At 35.6% G+C, this 18,460-nt stretch overlaps 2 protein-coding genes across 10 annotated transcripts; both read right to left on the minus strand.

Moving 5' to 3' along the window:
* Positions 1–551: 551 nt before the first annotated feature.
* On the minus strand, positions 552–6,860 carry LOC123870743 (zinc finger protein 492-like). The gene is made up of 6 exons (XM_045914143.1): positions 6,067–6,860; positions 5,305–5,431; positions 4,464–4,517; positions 3,899–3,934; positions 3,247–3,675; positions 552–2,255 (listed from the first exon to the last, which is right to left on the minus strand). Exons 1-6 carry the CDS (start codon positions 6,205–6,207, stop codon positions 1,000–1,002), a joined length of 2,043 nt encoding a protein of 680 aa, XP_045770099.1. The 5' UTR covers positions 6,208–6,860; the 3' UTR covers positions 552–999.
* Positions 6,861–8,898: 2,038 nt separating this feature from the next.
* On the minus strand, positions 8,899–17,668 carry LOC123870736 (zinc finger protein 136-like). 9 transcript variants are annotated; one of them, XM_045914131.1, is made up of 9 exons: positions 17,557–17,668; positions 16,522–16,942; positions 15,776–15,902; positions 15,378–15,428; positions 14,183–14,224; positions 13,652–13,906; positions 12,722–13,162; positions 12,000–12,251; positions 8,899–10,687 (listed from the first exon to the last, which is right to left on the minus strand). In XM_045914131.1, exons 2-9 carry the CDS (start codon positions 16,660–16,662, stop codon positions 9,375–9,377), a joined length of 2,622 nt encoding a protein of 873 aa, XP_045770087.1. In that variant the 5' UTR covers positions 16,663–16,942; positions 17,557–17,668; the 3' UTR covers positions 8,899–9,374. The 9 variants fall into 9 exon arrangements, with proteins under 9 accessions (XP_045770087.1, XP_045770084.1, XP_045770083.1 ...); XM_045914128.1 differs by having other exon boundaries at positions 17,481–17,647; XM_045914127.1 differs by having other exon boundaries at positions 17,416–17,647.
* Between the last annotated feature and the right edge of the window lie 792 nt (positions 17,669–18,460).

Raw genomic sequence — 18,460 nt, forward strand, 5'->3', positions numbered from 1 at the left:
TTATTGAAGTATGTTCTGTCTAGAGAAAATTAAAGACTTAATATAATTTTATGTATTTATTTTGTATTTCATTTTTAAGCTTCTGTATCCCCAGACAAAAAATAGCACGCTAGCTAGAAAAAAAAATAACGGTCCATCTTTTAATATTTCATTTCGTCACATATTTTTTCAATAAATTGTCACGCTTTACTCTCTCTGGAATAATGTTATAACATCTAAAAAACTTTTACTTAAATCAATAAATTATTCTAAAAATTCTTATCATAACAAACATTACAAATATTTCCATGTGTGAATACATTATACAGATTAATCCAATATAGTCAAGGGTTGTAAAAAAATAATTATATGGTGTTAATCATCATGAAAACCCCTTCGCCGGCTAGCTACTAAGCACGGGTTTCGTCTCAAAATGAGGATTTGGCAGACTTAGCATCTGAGAACATTCTAGAGACTCGTGCGGAGAATTTGGCTGTACCTTTTTATCTTTATAACATCTCCACTGTTTACCCAAATTCGCAATAAAGAAATTTGATTTGATTTGATTTGCATGCAGGTATCCTCATGATGTTTTTCTTTACCGTTAAAGCAAGTGATATTTAATTTCATAAAGCACATAACTCTGAAACCTTAGAGGTGCGTGTCCGGAATCTAACGCCCGATCTCCCGAATAGCAGGCGGACGTCGTAACCACTAGGCTATCACGGCGTTAGGCTGGTTTTACAGTGACGCTTACCGTCCGCGCGGGTGGTAAGCGCGATGGCCGAATTGCCGTCGCCGCGGGCCATCCGCGCGACTATGTAACGATCCAAAAGACGCAAAGCTCGTGGCCCGCGCCGCTTACCAACCGCGCTGGCGAAAGCGTCACTGTAAAACCATACTTAATGCACAAGCTCAACTGAAGGCGGAAGCCGAAAATAGAATCAGATGGCAAGAACCACTTATAAGACCACACTACTCAAGAATGCGAAAAGGAGGAACATTTTGATATCATTTTACCTAAATTATTTCATTTTCTATTACATTCGAATCTTCCTGCTCCACTTTGAACTGTGTATGTGTGTTGTGTTTCTTCAATTTATGATTTCGTAAATTTTTCAGTGCTACATACTTTTTATCGCAAAGGTCACAATCGTAAGTTATACCACAGTGAATTTGTCTGAAGTGCCGATTCAAGGCCCTATTATCGGAATATGTTCTAGGGCAAGCGCTGCACTGAAGAGTCCTGTCCGTATGTGTCTTCATATGTTTCTCCATATTGCGTACGGAGATTTTGCACAAAGTACACTTCATTTTCACTTTAGTATTCGGGCCGTGAATGGCTTTCATATGTTTATTCAAAAACGCTTTTTCAGCAAATTTTTTAAGGCATATTTCGCAAGAGAAGATTTTCTCTTTATGGCGTCCCTCGCGGGCGTCGACATGCCTCTTGACATGGCGGTTTAGAGAAAATGAACATGAGAAATCTAGGTCGCAATAATCACATTTGAAAGGTTTGACACGAGTGTGTGTCCAGGTGTGAGAACCAAGAGCTTTCCGACTCTTGAAATGTTTCCCGCAGACTTTGCAATCATAAGTGATTTTAGAATGGTGGATATCTGTATGCTCTCTTAAGCGAGAATAGCACGCAAACGATTCGCCACAAAGTTGACATTGATACGGACGCTCACCGGTGTGTTTCCTTAAATGTATTCTCAAATATTTAACAGAAGCGTATGCTTTAGGACACTGGTCGCATTTGAACAGTCTCAGTTTCTCGTGGACGTTACGGATGTGTATGTTAAAATTGGTCTTGTCGTTGAATGAGTGTCCACATAAGTCGCACATGAATTTCTTGTTTTTACCCAAATGGAAGTCTATATGTTTTCTCAATGAGGATTTAGATAGGAGATCTTTATTACACATATCACATGTGAAAACCTTTTCTTTTGTGTGTGTGTTCCTATGCGTTTTCAAAGTCGATCGCAACGGATACCTTTTGCCACAGATATCACATTCAAAGATATCATATCTATGTGTAAGTCTGTGTATTGTTAATGCTTCCTTTGTATTAAAGTTTTTTTTACAAACTCTACAACGAAATGAAGAATGTTGTTTCTTTTGGTGTTCTCTTAGGTTTGCTGAGGTTTTAAAGCTACCATTGCAAGTTTGGCAAAGGTAAACTTTGCGATTTGTGGAATTCGATTTTTCTTTTACTATGTTCTTCTGTTTTATCTTCACTTTTGATACATCTGATGTTTCACCTTTGGAATTATCTGCAAAATTAATAAAACATTCATCACCATCATCAACAATCGATAGACGTCCACAGTGCTGGGCATACGTCTCTTCAAGAGACTTCCACACGATACGGACTTGCGCCGCGTGAATCGAGCGGCTCCCTGCGACTCGCCTGATTCTTTCGCCCACCTACTGGGAGGTCTTTATTTATAAATCTTAATAATAAAACATTAATAGCAAATAATTTGCTATTAAGCTAGCTCGCCCAACACCGAGAAGAATGGCGTGGGCGTGGGGAGGCCTATGTCAAACAATGGATAAATAAGGGCTAACAAAGAAGAAGAGCTAAAAATTCGATTATAAAGCGAGTATACAAGTCGTGCGATGTGATGTGAGCAAGAAAAACTCATGTGCTACGATTTCAATTGTTGTGATTGGCTGAATTCATGGTATTTTTGCTGCAACAAAGCATTTCAGTCAATAGTGAGATAGTGTCGGCCAATCAGAGCTAATTGCGATCGTCACACTATAGCTATCAAACTATGGTGTCATGCCCCATTAAAACGATGCACAAGGCACAATTTCAAGGTATTCTCCTGACTATATTGGCTAAAATCTGCAAATAAATTGTCTTTCAGTTATGAAGTTAACAATATTTTAATGTTAGTCTATCATATTATCTACTTATGCCTCGCACTAATCATTCCTACGATCTCAATTGTTGTGATTATCTGAATTTAGGGTATTCTTGCTGCAAAAAAGCATTTCAGCCAATAGTGAGGGAGTGTTGGCCAGTCAGAGGTGATTACGGTCGTCACACTGTAGCTGTAAAACTACGGCAAAATGAATTAGCCCTAATTCGCACGAGCGTTAAAAAAACGTTGACATGTGAACAGATACTTGGGAATGCATTTGTTCTATTTGAACGCTTTTTTAACAGACGTTAAAAAAGCTCTTGTGTGAATAAGCCATTAAGGTGCCTTGCGATAGAACAGTCTGATGAGGTCCTTAGTTTCGAAAAGTTACCTGGTTCATTTGATTCTTCCTTTACTACATTCTTCTGTTCGCTCTTCACTTTTGATACACCTGATTTTAGATTTTTTAAACTTCCTTTTTGGTGAATTTTTGATGTAGGTATAACTGTTTTTTCTCTTTTTACCTTTAGTAAATTCGTCCGTTTGCTCTTCACTTTTGATACACCTGATGTTCGCTTTTTTAAACTTCTCTTTTGTTGAATTTTTGATTTAGTTTGAACTGATTTTTCTTTTTCTAAGTCATTGTGTTGAATTTCAGTACTCGCTGTATTAGTTTGTTGCTTTATCAAACATTCATTTAGCTGATATTCAGTGTTAGTTATTTCGTATTCGTTATTGCCTACATAGTCATAATAAGATACTTCTACACCTGAATAATCCGCATTTGTGTCTTCATTACGCAGACTCTCGTCGCTAAGATCTGAAAATAAATTGTCTATAAGTTATCACGTTAACAATGATATACGTTGTTCATGTCAAATTATTGCTTTTTCAGCTTATTCAAAGGATTTTTCTACACAGTATTGAAAGAGTAATGAATAAAATAGGCGCTTGGCTCAAATTTTCGGGCACGCCTGGATGAATGGCTTGCAGTATCTACAAGTCTGTTGATGCAACTTTAGATGATAAATTATGCAACTTACCCTCACTTTTGACATCAGTTTTTATCGCCTTATCATCTGAAATAGTTATTAATTTAATGTATTGAATAAGTTGTTATTAACAGTAATACATTAATCAGCATTGCATTTATGTACAAAAACAAATAATGACACAAACATGAGACCCTATCAGTGCAGAGTGATGCAAAAGTACACTTTTAATAAGTGTGTAATTTAACAAAATGCACCCTGAACCGATAAACTAAATGATAAATTATAGACAAAAACAAAAAGTAATATTAAAAAATATGAGTAAGTCTATATTTAAAAAAAAAACAGCCATAAAAATGGCATTTTGTATAAAAGTGCATTTTTGTATAAACATGCATTTTTACGATTTATTTGCCATTTATCCTCACCACAAAGTAGGTATGTGTCATAATTTTTTTTTATTTCAAATAAATTGACTCAACACTTGGGATCGATTTTTGGATTCCATGTTAGAAATAAAAATCTTATTTCATCAATAAAGTCATTTTTTTTTTAAATATTTTCAGTCCAGTTTGACGTATCAGATTAAATTAATGTAAATATTTTGTATACATACCACAAAGTTCAGTTTCTATTTTTATTACAATTTCTGATTGTAGTGCCATCTCATCTGTAACAGAAAAACATAAATCATGTTTGTATGATTTTTTCTTGGCAAGAGAGTGAGTTACTTTAGAGTATATTTACATTAAAAAAAATGTTATCTATACTAATCTATACCAATAAATAAAATTGGAGTGTCTGTCTGTAATTTCGAAATAACTACCTCATATTAAGCTCATATGGTTATTTGAACGATACCAACACTGAATCACCCGTTTTTAAAATTTTTGTCTGTCTGTCTGTCTGTCTGTCTGTTTGAAAAGGCTAATCCTTGGAACGGCTGAACCGATTTTGACGGGATTTTCACAGACAAGTAGAGAATTGACCAGGGTGTAACATAGGCTACTTTTTTAACCGACTTTCAAAAAGGGAGTTGTGTTTTTCTACATATGTACATCGAAATCTCCGAGATTTCTGAACCGATTTGCGTCATTTCTTTTTTAATCGATAGAGGAACTTTGCGACATTGTTTCATAAAAAATTTGGAGTCCAACTCTTCAATCCTGATGCTGCAGGGGATCTGACCAATCCACGCGGGCGAAGCTGCGGGCATCAGCTAGTCACTAATAATTTATAGTGGTAACCCAGAGTTATGTGCAATTTAGACAGTTAAATATCATTACTTGCTTTAAAGGTGACGAAACCCAAATGTTTGAGAGTAATCCATTTTCAAAGTTGTGTGAATCTTAGTCTGTATGGTGGACTATCGCCTAAACTCTTTTAATCTGAGAGGAGACCATGTGCTCAGCACTGGGCTAGCAATGAGTTGGGATGACAAGACGTAAAATACTTACTTTTACAATAATCTTCAAACTTCATTTCACATTCTTGTACTTGTCTCTTGAATTGTGATGCATCTCTTAACTTTGTTATACATATATCACATATTGAGTAGCTCGCTTCTATAGATGGTTGCTGCAGCTGAAATAAAATCCACAATAAATACTTAATAGAAAGTAATAAGTATTTTGAATTATTACTTATCTGGTATTTATCTATAGGCTTAATTGTTAATTTTTTTTACATAAACGTTTGAATAAGTATAATTGTAAGATATTGTAAGAGTATGCTGGTTTTTCCACAGCAATGATATTTTCATATACACTGTTACAGTTCCCTGCAGGAAATATTGCATACCAAACTTTAGAAATAGTTTCCTGTTTGTAGAGCAACTCTTCTCATTCAGAGCCTCTGTCAATCATACCTAGATCTTCACTCAACAATAGAGATAACAGTCTACACTGTTATCTCTTACTAAAGTTTGATGTGCAATATTTCTTGCCAAGTACTGTGCCTGAGATGAATTGTTTCCCTAAAGTGTTGTGTCTACTAACAATAAAGCTAGCTTTGTTAAGTCACTTGATCTGTGTAAACACATGCAGCAAGTTAAATCAAGTGACTTGTCACTGCAGCATTTGCAATTTTATTAAAAAAATAGTAACTGCTTAGTTTGGTGCTGGCTCTTCTCAGTAGATTATGATTTGGTGATAGTGTTGACATACCTATCATAAGGGACACTTGCTGTCCTACTGAAATGCAAGAGCAAAAATACTCACAATTAATCCAAAAGTTTCATGCAGCATATGTGCATATTCTTCAACTTGTCCCATAAAACTATAACATTGATTAAGACTCTTAAAGCTGCCGTCTGAGTGGCAACACCTGCATAGTTCACTTAGGTTGAATATTTCAGACATCTCTAGTCTTTTACTTCTCTATCTTGTAAGTGAATTTCATATAAATATTTTCATTTATTTCCATGAAGAAGCATTGTGTTTGAGCGTCCACATTTTAGTCAATAAGTAAGTGGTAAGTCCATTCATGACTATCACAGGGTCCAGTCAGTTAGTTTAATATTTATTAAACACTTAAAAGTATTTTTCACTGTGTTTTCATTATTTCTGTTTTTTTGCTATGTCAGCTTGGTATCGAATATTCCTCACAGGCCTGGCCAAATTTCCTTCCGTATCCCTCTAGATGCTTTGATTGAACAGAATATACATTAAATCACTTTTCGTGGCTCTACCTATCATGTAAGTACGAACACTTTGTTTAAAAAAGGACTGAGTCCTGCTAGAATTTAAATATTACCAACGAAACCCAAAAATTAATCACTTGCACCAAAAAGACACCAAAAACCGTCGTAATCACAATTATCGTAATCGTAATCATTCACCACGACAAGCGTCTCAGCGTGTTCAGTGTTACAATCGCAATCACATCTGATCTGATTGGTTGATGCTAGCTCACTATTGGTTACAATGCATTGTTGCAACAAGAATACGATAAATTAAGCCAATCAAAATATTGAGAATGTAAGGGCACGAAAAAGGATATAATAAGAAAACATGACAACCATAGACCACAGTGACAATCAGTCAAAAGTCTATTATGACTATGGTCAACTGTGACGCCCGTGTTGTTGTTGCCAACTATGTTGAAAAAAATATATCGATGTACATACGACATAGAGAGTATAGTCACCATAGAGATCCAAGATAGTCACGGTAATATTATCTGTAGTACATATATACGTCCATGACATACGATGATGCGATATTTTGTTTTCGACACATGGATACTTTTTGGCGATCTAAATTCTAAATGAATATCAAATAATCTATACTAGTTAATACATAAAATTGAAGTGTCTGTCTGTAATCTATACTAATAAAAAAAATTGTCTGTCTAATTTCGAAATAACTACCTTGGCTATTGAAATTGTACCATAACAGCAGAGTCACAAGTTTTTAATATTTTTGTTTTTCTGTCTGTTTGAACAGGCTAATCTTCGGAAGGCTGAACATATTTTGACGGGACTTTCACTAACAAGTAGAGAATTAACCAAGGAGTAACATAGGCTACCTTTTTAACAGACTTACAAAAATAGATAACACAACTGTGTTTTTCTACCTACCCACACCGATATCTCCGAGATTCCTGAACCGATTTGCCTGTTTTTTTTTTTTTATCAAAGAGGAACTACTTATCCATAAAAAATTTGGATTCCAACTCCTCAATCCTGATGCTGCAGCAATCACTGATCACCAAAGCTGCTGGGATTTAGAAACTGTCGGTTATAAATTGATATTGAAGGTATCTTTACCTACCAAGCAGCGGCGAACCGTCCATGTAACCCGCACCATGTCACCACACCAGTCATGTAGGGACATAAATGTAGGGCAAAAGTTCGATTATCATGCAGGCTACCAGAGTGAATGATGCTACCGTATTGTGTTCGAAATTGAGAAATCGAATTGTGTATTTGACGTCCAAAAAATTTATAACAGTCAGACAGACCGACACACTTTTACATTTATTATATTATTTATATTAGTATGGATTAGACTTCAAAATTTGTAGTAAGATTTTTTACACTTTTATTACTTTTTATCTCCCAAAGCCACCATGATCCAAACTTCATACTCGCTGATCGTCCCTCCTTGTGTTGGGACAATACGCAGAGAAACTATCAGCTTTTATAAAGAAAACGACGGTCTGGCACACACTGGCTTCTAGACCGAACTCTCAGTTTGATCCTGAATCGACCATATTATGCCAAATATTAGGCTATGGTGACGTAAAATCGAAGACAAGTGTAAATTAAAAATTTTCAACACCCCCGACCAGTGAAAGTTACAGTAACTAGAAAAGAGCTGATAACTTTCAAACGGCTGAACCGATTTTCAGATTGGACTATTCCGCGCCTACGATCCAAAGTATCTGAGTTTTCCTAAACATCATTTTCAAATAAATAATTATGTATGTCTAGGCAACGTCCATCTTGACAGCTTGACATTTGTCAATTGACACTTGAATATTATGAACATAAGGGTTATCTAACCTTCTTTTCTACAAGAAAACTAGAAAAGAGCTGATAACTTTTAAACGGCTGAACCAATTTTTTTGGATTATAGCTAAGAACACTCTCGATCAAGCCACCTTTCAAACAAAAAAAACTAAATTAAAATCGGTTCATTCGTTTAGGCGCTACGATGCCACAGACAGATACACAGATACACACGTCAAACTTATAACACCCCTCTTTTTGGGTCGGGGGTTAAAAAATAGGTCTACTTGGCTACCTGCGTCAAATGTACTAACATTTTGACGTCTGCCAGTGACGTGAAGTCTCGACGTTTTGTTAGAAGTAATCAACCAATACTACTTTATTAAAGAAGAACAAGAACCTATGTTTTCAAAAAAAGATACGAAATTCAATTCAAAAACATAGTTAGTTTCATTTGTTATTGTTGGTTACTCAAAATGGTTAACGTACACTGAGTTTTAGTCTGTCATTTGTGTTTGTATGAGATTACGTAACAGAGAGAGCACTACACTAACTTAACTCCGTGGAAACTTAGCACACTCGAAAAAAAGAACGGTCCATCTTTTAATATTTTATTACACTTTATTCTCTTTGGAAAAATGCAAGTATAACATTTAAAAAAAAACGTTTACCTAAATTATTCATTCATTATTCTAAAAATTCTTATCATACAAAACAGTACTAAACATTTCCATTTTTGAATACATTATACAAACTAATCCAATATAGTCAAGCATTGTAAAAAATAATTATGTGGTGTTAATCATCACGAAAACCCCTTTGCCGGCTCAATACTGAGCACGGGTTTCCCAAAATGAGAAGGAAAATTTAGAGGTGCCTGTCTGGAATCGAACGCCCGACCTCCCAAATGGGAGGCGGACGTCTCAACCACTAGGCTATCACGGCCTTAATGCACAAGCTCAACTCAAGGCGAAAGCCGAGTATAAAATCAGATGGCAAGAACCACTTATAAGGCCACGCCACTCAAGAATGCGCCAAGGAGGAACATTTTGATATCACTATACCTAAATTGTTTTAATTTTCTATTACATTCGCATCTTCCTGCTCTACTTTGAACTGTGTATGTGTGTTGTGTTTCTTCAATTTATGATTCCGCAAATTTCTCGGTGTTACATACTTTTTATCGCAGAGGTCACAATCGTAAGTTATACCACAGTGAATTTCTCTGAAGTGCCGATTCAAGACGCTACTGTCGGAATATGTTCTTGGGCAAGCGCTGCACTGAAGAGTCCTGTCCGTATGTGTCTTCATATGTTTCTCCATATTACGTACGGACATTTTACACAAAGTACACTTCATTTTCACTTTAGTATTCGGGCCGTGAATGGTTTTCATATGTTTTTTCAAAAACGCTTTTTCAGCGAATTTTTTAAGGCATATTTCGCAAGAGAAGATTTTCTCTTTATGGCGTCGCTCACGGGCGTTGCAATGACCCTTGACATGGCGGTTTCGAGAAAATGAACATGAGAAAGCTAAGTCGCAATAATCACATTCGTAAGGTTTGACACGAGTGTGTGTCCTAGTGTGAGAACCAAGAGCTTTCCGACTCTTGAAATGTTTCCCGCAGACTTTGCATTCATAAGTGATTTTAGAATGGTGGATATCTGTATGCCCTCTTAAGCGAGAACTGCACGCAAACGATTCGCCACAAAGTTGACATTTATACGGACGCTCACCGGTGTGTTTCCTTAAATGTATTCTCAAAGTTTTAAAAGAAGCGTATGCTTTAGGACACTGGTCGCATTTGAACAGTCTCAGTTTCTCGTGGACGTTACGGATGTGTATGTTCAAATTGGTCGTGTCGTTGAATGGGTGTCCACATAAGTCACACATGAATTTCTTGTTTTTACCCAAATGGAACTCTATATGTCTTCTCAATGCGGATTTATATAGGAAATCTTTATTACACATATCACATGTGAAAACCGTTTCTTTTGTGTGTGTGTTCCTATGAGTTACCAGAGTCGATCGTATCGGATACCTTTTGCCACAGATATCACATTCGAAGATATTATCTCTATGTGTAGATTTGTGTGTTGATAATGCTGCTTTTGTATTGAAGTTTTTTTTACAAACTCCACAATGAAATAAAGAATGCAGTTTATTTACGTGTTCTCTTAGGCTTGCTGCGGTTTTAAAGCTACTTTTGCAAGTTTGGCAAATGTAAACTTTCGTATTTTGGAAATGGAAATAATTAGTGGCAGCAGCGTGGACTAATGAGGTCCTTAGATTCAATAGGTTAAGTGGTTCATTAGATTTTTCTTTTACTACGTTCTTCTGTTTAATGTTCAATTTTGATACATCTGATGTTCCACCTTTGGGATTACCTGCAAAATTAATAAAACATTCATCACTATCATCAACAATCGATAGACGTCCACAGTGCTGGGCTTATGTCTCTTGTAGAGACTTCCACGCGCTACGGACTTACGCCGCGTGAATCGAGCGGCTCCATACGACGTGCCCTTCCACCTACTGGGGTGTCTTTTACATACTAATAAATAAAATTGGATTGTCTGTCTATAATTTCGAAATAACTCTCTCATTTTAAGCTCATATGGTTATTTGAACGATACCATAACTGAATCACACGTTTTTAAAATTTTTGTCTGTCTGTTTGAACGGGCTCATCTCGGGGACGGTTGGACTTATTTTGACGAGATTTTCACTGACAAGTAGAGGATTAGCCAAGGAGTAACATAGGCAACTTTTATAACCGACTTTCAAAAATGGAGTTGTGTTTTTCTACCTATGTACACCGATATCTCCGAGATTTCTGAACAAAGCGTGATCTATACTAATAAATAAAATTGAAGTGTCTGTCAGTAATTTCGAAATAACTACCTCATATTAAGCTCATATGGTTATTTGAACGATACCATAACTGAATCACCCGGTTTTAAAATTTTTGTCTGTCGGTCTGTCTGTCTGTCTGTTTGAAAAGGCTAATATCTTCGGAACGGCTGAACCGATTTTGACGGGATTTTCACAGACAAATAGAGGATTGACCAGGGAGTAACATAGGCTACTTTTTTAACCGACTTTCAAAAAGGGAGTTGTGTTTTTCTACCTACGTACACCGAAATCTCCGAGATTTCTGAACCGATTTGCGTAATTTTTTTTTTAATCGATAGAAAAACTTTGCGACATTGTCCTGAGAAATCAAAAGTTCCCACGGGATTTTTAGAAACCTAAATCCACGCGGGCGAAGCTGCGGGCATCAGCTAGTTAGTAATAAAACTTAGTAATGAGCTAAAAATTTGCTATTAAGCTAGTTCGCCCAACATCGAGAAGAATGGCGTGCACGTGTGGAGGCCTATGTTCAACAATGGATAAAGAAGGGCTAGCAAAGAAGAAGAGCTAAAAATTCAATTATAGACTAACACTAGTCGTGCGATGTGATCAAGGTAAACTCATGTGCTACGATCTCAATTGTTGTGATTGGTTGAATTTATGATATTCTTGCTGCAACAAAGCATTTCAGCCAATAGTGAGAGAGTGTCGCCCAATCAGAGGTGATTACGATCGTCACACAGTAACTATCAAACTATGGTGATTGGTGTCATGCCCCATTAAAATTATGCACAACGCAAAATTTATTTCCTGTAGAAATGAGTTAGGTATAGTCTAATGTTTTACCTGGGTTATTCAATTTTTCTTTTACTTCGTTCTTATGTTTGCTCTTCACTTTGGATACACCTGATAATCGCGTTTTCAAACTCTTCTTTTGTTCTGTATTTGCTGCATATGTTTGTTGTTTTTCAAAACATTCATTCGTCTCTGTGCTTACTGTTTTCTCTTCATTTTTGCCTATGTAGTCATGACTAGATACTTCTAAATCTGCACCATCCGCGTTTGTATCTTCATTCTCCTGACTATCGTAGCTAAGATCTGAAAATAAATTGTCTATTAGTTAAAGTTATGGAGTTAACATTTTTTTAATGTTAGTCTATCATATTATCTACTTATGGCTCGCATCAATCATTGCGATGATCTCAATTGTTATGATTGGCCGAATTTATGGTATTCTTGCTGCAACAAAACATTTCAGCCAATAGTGAGAGAGTGTCGGCCAATCAAAGGTGATTACGATCATCACACTGTAGCTGTCAAACTAAGGCAAAATGAATTAGCTTTAATTCACACGAGCGTTAAAAAAGCGTTGCGTTAAAACCCGGCGTTGCACTGAAAATACATAGTGCGCGTTAAAAAAACGTTGACGTGTGAACAGATACTTGGGAATGCATTTGTTCTATTTGAACGCTTTTTTTAACAGACGTTAAAAAGCTCTCGTGTGAATGAGGCCTTAAGGTGCCTTGCAATAGAACAGTCTGATGAGGTTCTTAGTTTCAAAAAGTTACCTGGTTCATTCGATTTTTCCTTTACTACATTCTTCTGTTTGCTCTTCACTTTTGATATATCAATTTGATAAACTGATTTTTGATTTTTTAAACTTCCTTTTTGTTGAATTTTTGATTTAGTTTTAACTGTTTTTTTTCTTCTTTCCTTTACTACATTCTTCTGTTTGCTCTTCACTTTTGATACACCCGATTTTTGATTTTTTAAAGTTCTCTTTTGTTGAATTTTTGATTTAGTTTTAACTGTTTTTTCTCTTTCTAAGTTGTTGTGTTGAATTTCAGTACTTGCTGTATTGATTTGTTGCTTTTCCAAACATTTATTTAGCTGATACTCAGTGCTTACTGTTTTCTCTTTGTTATCGCCTATATAGCCATGACTAGATACTTCTAAATCTGCATAATCCACGTTTCTATCTTCACTATACTGACTCTCGTCACTAAGATCTGAAAATAAATTGTCTATCAGTTATGCAACAACAACAATATTATAATGTTAGTCTATCATATTATCTACTTATGCCTCGCATTAATAATTATTCCTACATTCTCAATTGTTGTGATTGGCTGAATTTATGGCATTCTTGCTGCAACAAAGCATTTCAGCCAATAGTGATAGTCTTGGCCAATCAGAGTTGATTGCGATCGTCACTGTAGCTGTCACCTCCCAGTAAAACAAAAGCCAAGTTTTTATTCCTGTGGGAACAAGTTATGGTTACTACCTATTACTACTTCAGGCGCCATCTCCACGGACGAGAGAATCGCGGCGATAGTCTCACCGTACCACCAAATTCGATACAACTCTTATAGGCCAATCTCCACAGGGTGATACTATCGCCGACGATAGTAGGTCGGACTCGTTGCGATTTCCTCGCATGTGGAGATGGCGCCTTATAGTAGAACAACCTGATGGGGTTCTTCGTTTCAAAAGATTACCTGGTTCATTTGATTTCTCCTTTATTACATTATTCTGAATAATCCTCACTTTTAACGTTCGTTTTTCTAAGCAGCCATTGCGTTGAATTTCAGCATTTGCTATATCAGATTGTTGCTTTTTCAAACATTCATTTAGCTGATACTCAGTGTTAATTATTTCCTCTTCGTTATTGCCTATACAGTCATAATTAGATACTTCTACACCTGAATGATCCGCATTTGTGTCTTCATTACGCTGACTCTCGTCGCTGAGATCTGAAAATAAATTGTCTATAAGTTATCACGTTAACAATGATTATGTTGTTCATGTCAAATTATCGCTTTTTCAGCTTATCCAAATTTGGCTTTTTCGGGCCCGCAGTATTGAATTTATTTTCACCACCTATATACTTTATTTATTTTATTTAGAGTACCAGGGTAGTGAAAATAAGATAGGCGCTTAGTTCACATTTTCGGGCACGCCTGGACGAATGGCTTGCAGTATCTACAAGTCCGTCGATGCAACTTTAGATCATAAACTATGCAACTCACCCTCACTTTTTACGTTGATATAAGGGATTATCGTCTTATCACCTGAAATAATTATTAATTTAATGTATTGAATAAGTTATTATTAACAGTAATACATTTATCAGCATTGAATTTATGTAGAAAAACAAATAATGACACAAACATGAGACCCCATCAATGCAGGGCAATGCAAAAGTACACTTTCAAACCATGTTTACTTTGATGAAATGCAACCCGAAAGGGGGTAAACTAAACGATAAATTATAGACAAAAAATAAAAAGTAATATTAAAAAATATGATTTAAAAAAAGATGGAAGTGTGAAACATTCGTAAAAATGTACTTTTGTATAAAAGTGCATTTTTGTCTAAACATGCATTTTTTGCGATTTATTTGTCATTTTACCCTCACAGCAAAAAAGGTAGGTATGTGGCATAATCTTTTTTTATTTCAAATAAATCGGCTCAATACTTTGGATGAAATCGATTTTTGGACTTTACCTAAGAAATAAAAATCTTATTTCATCAATAAAAAGTCAATTTTTTTTTTAATATTTTCCGTCTAGTTTGACATACCAAATTAAATAATTATTTACTAGGTGATGCCTGCAGCTTCGCCCGCGTAGATTGGTCAGATCCCCTGCAGCATCAGGGTTGAGGAGTTGGAATCTAAATTTTTTATGGAACAATGTCAAAAAATTCCTTTATCAATAAATAAAAAAAATACGCAAATCGGTTCAGAAATCTCGGAGATATCAGTGTACATAGGTAGAAAAACACAACTCCTCCATTTTTCAGTCTGTTAAAAAGTAGCCTATGTTACTCTTTGGTTAATCCTCTACTTGTCTGTGAAAGTCCCGTCAAAACAGGTTAAGCCATTCCAAAGATTAGCCCGTTCAAACAAACAGACACTTCAATTTTTAACCCCCGACCCAAAAAGAGGGGTGTTATAAGTTTGACGTGTGTATCTGTGTATCTGTCTGTGGCATCGTAGCTCCTAAATTAATGAACCGATTTTAGTTTAGTTTTTTTGTTTGAAAGGTGGCTTGATCGAGAGTGTTCTTAGCTATAATCCAAGAAAATCGGTTTAGCTGTTTGAAAGTTATTAGCTCTTTTCTAGTTATTACTGTAACCTTCACTTGTCGGGGGTGTTATAAATTTTTAATTTACACTTGTATTTATTATTTGCATATAGATGTAAACATTTTGTATACATACTACATAGTTCATGTTCTATTTTTATCATTTCTGATTGTAGTGCCATCTCATCTGTAACAGAAAAACACAAATCATGTTTGTATGATTTTTTCTTGGCAAGAAAGTGAGTTACTTTAGAGTGCTTATATTTGCATTTAAAAAAAAATATCACTAAAAATTTATAGTGGTGACCCAGAGTTATGTGCAATTCAGGCAATCAAATATCATTTGCTTTAAAGGTGACGAGAAACATTGTAACAAAACCTGAATGTTTGAGAGTTCTCTATAATATTTTCAAAGTTGTGTGAATCTTAGCCAGTATGGATGACTATCGCCTAAACTCTTCTAATTCTGAGAGGAGGCCCTGTGCTGAGTATTGGGCTGGCGATGGGTTGGGATGACAAACATACAATACTTACTTTTGCAATAATCTTCAAACTTCATTTCACATTCTTGTACTTGTCTCTTGAATTGTAATGCATGTCTTAACTTTATTATACATATATCACATATTGAGTAGCTTGCTTCTATAGATGGTTGCTGCAGCTGAAATAAAATCCACAATAAATACTTAATAGAAAGTAATAAAATATGTATTTTGAGTTATTACTTACCTGGTATTTATCTATAGGCTTAATTGTGCCTTTTAATTTTTTTTACATGAACGTTTGAATAAGTATAATTGTAAGATATTGTAAGAGTATGTTGGTGTTTGCACAGCAATGATATTTTCATATACACTGTTACAGTCCCCTGCAGGAAATATTGCATACCAAACTTTAGAAAGAGTTTCCTGCTTTGTAGAGCGTCTCTGTCACTCATACCTAGACCTTGACTCAACAATAGAGACAACAGTCTATACCATTATCTCTTACTAAAGTTTGATGTGCAATATTTTTTGCCAAGTAATATACCTTAGATGAATTGTTTCCATAAAGTGAAGTTAGTTTTATTAAGTCACTTGCTCTGTGTAAACACTTGCAGCAAGTTAAGTCAAGTGACTTGTCACAGCAGCATTTGCAATTTTATTAAAAAAAAAGAGTAACTGATGAGTTTTGTGCTGGCTCTTCTTAGTAGAATCTGTTTTCCGAACCGGTGATAGAGTGTTGACATATCATAAGTGGCACTTGCTGTCCTACTAAAATGCAAGCGCAAAAATACTCACAATTAATCCAAAAGTTTCATGGAGCATATTTGCATATACTTCCACTTGTCCCTTAAAACTATAACATAGATTCAGACTCTTAAAGCTGCCATCTGAGTGGCAACACCTGCATAGTTCACTTAGGTTGAATATTTCAGACATCTTCACTAGTCTTCTACTACTCTATCTTGTAAGTGGATTTCATATGAATTTTTATTTATTTTCACGAAGAAGCATGGTGTTTGAGCATCCACATTTTAGTCAATAAGTAAGTGGTAAGTCCATTCATGGCTATCACTGGGTCCAGTCAGTTAGTTTAATATTTATTAAACACTTAAAAGTATTTTTCACTGTGTTTTCATCATTTTTGTTTTTTGCTATGTCAGCTTGGTATCTCCACTTTATCAGGTATCTTGTAGATTGCTTGTCGATAGGGTGCAATCTGGAAAATGTATAATTTATATCAGTTGATAGAAATAACAAAAATACTCTACCAGGATAAGAAAACACATGTGGCCCATGTGGGGAATTTTTGAATATTCCAATGTTGCTTGATCGCCAGCTCATAAATAGGTAACACACCAATTAGTAGGTACGTAACGTAGCTGTGATTTTGTTTCATTACTTAAGCTGGAAAATATAATGTTCAGTAGAAAAATGAGTCTGAAAAAAATAAGTTCATTTTTGAGGATATCTCAGGTACCTACGGTTCAAGGTAGGGAGTAGACTGGTATAATAGTTATCTGTGGTAGAGAGCTGAAAGTTGCTGTGTTACATAACTATGAGCTGGCGATCAACCAACCTTGGAATATTCGAATATTCCTCACAGGGGTCAAATTTGATTCCGTATCCCGCAAGACGCTTTGGTTTAGCTTTGATTGAAAATAGGCATTAAATTACTTTTCGTGGCTCTACCTATCATGTAATTATGAACACTTTGTTTAAAAAAGAACTGAGTCCTGCTATTATTAAAATATTACCAACGAAACCCAAAAATTAATCATTTGCACCAAAAAGACACCAAAAATCGAAATCGAAATCAAATTCCAAAATCACCACGACAAGCGTCTAGGATACGTCTCAGCGTGTTCAGTGTTACAATCGCAATCACATCTGATTGGTTGATACTAGCTCACTATTGGTTACAATGCATTGTTGCAACAAGAATACCATAAATTCAAGCAATTAAAATATTGAGATTGTAAGGGCACTAAAAATAATAATATAAAAACATGACAACCACAGACCACAGTGACAACAGAGTGACAATCAGTCAACAGCATGTCAACAGTTTGTTATAGTTTTTTTTTCTCTCGTCTGGCTTTACAAGGATTAGCCAATGTCAAGTTTGTAGTTATAATACAAGTTAGGGAAACTCATGGGGAAACTATATAAGTATGGACTTGGACTTCGTCTGTATTGGTGTTAGATGACGGGCGTGCTCTGCCTTTTTGGAGTGTTTCTTTTTGTTAGAAGTGGCCGGTTTTTGTGTTTTGCTGGTGTTTTTTGAATTGACTGGGAAGCGCTCCAGAGGGGCGCCGCGCGTGTGTCGTTGGACGCCGGCACAGACGAAGTCCAACAGTTTCTACAGTTTATTATGGCTATGGTCAACAGAGACGCTTGTGCTCGTTTGTTGTTGGTTGTTGCCAGCTAACTATGTTGAAAAAGTATCGATTTATTTCGACAACTTGATACTTTTTGGCGATCTAAATGAATATCAAATAATCTATACTAATAAATAAAATTGAATTGTCTGTCTGTAATTTCGAAATAACTAGCTTGGTTATTTAAACTGTATTCTAACATCTGATTCATACGTTTTAAAATTTTTGTTTGTCTGTCTTCGGAACGGCTGGACATATTTTGACGGGACTTTCACCAACTTTCACTGACAAGTAAAAAGAATTATCCAAGGAGTTAATATAGGCTATTTAAAAAATAGATAACACAACTGTGTTTT

This window comes from Maniola jurtina, chromosome 13 (genome assembly GCF_905333055.1).
Source record: "Maniola jurtina chromosome 13, ilManJurt1.1, whole genome shotgun sequence".
Taxonomy (NCBI): domain Eukaryota; kingdom Metazoa; phylum Arthropoda; class Insecta; order Lepidoptera; family Nymphalidae; genus Maniola; species Maniola jurtina.

What these genes read in the sequence shown, in the direction of transcription:
- LOC123870743 (XM_045914143.1), bottom strand. Translation starts at nt 6,207, where the DNA reads ATGTCTGAAATATTCAACCTAAGTGAACTATGCAGGTGTTGCCACTCA. An exon ending in ATGAAACTTTTGGATTAATT is followed by an intron (nt 5,432 to 6,066) that starts GTGAGTATTTTT and finishes ATTTTATTTCAG; the next exon opens with CTGCAGCAACCATCTATAGA. An exon ending in GGAAGAATCAAATGAACCAG is followed by an intron (nt 2,256 to 3,246) that starts GTAACTTTTCGA and finishes TTAATTTTGCAG; the next exon opens with ATAATTCCAAAGGTGAAACA.
- LOC123870736 (XM_045914131.1), bottom strand. Translation starts at nt 16,662, where the DNA reads ATGTCTGAAATATTCAACCTAAGTGAACTATGCAGGTGTTGCCACTCA. An exon ending in GTTTGAAGATTATTGCAAAA is followed by an intron (nt 15,429 to 15,775) that starts GTAAGTATTGTA and finishes TTTCTGTTACAG; the next exon opens with ATGAGATGGCACTACAATCA. An exon ending in AATAGAACATGAACTATGTA is followed by an intron (nt 14,225 to 15,377) that starts GTATGTATACAA and finishes TAATTATTTCAG; the next exon opens with GTGATAAGACGATAATCCCT.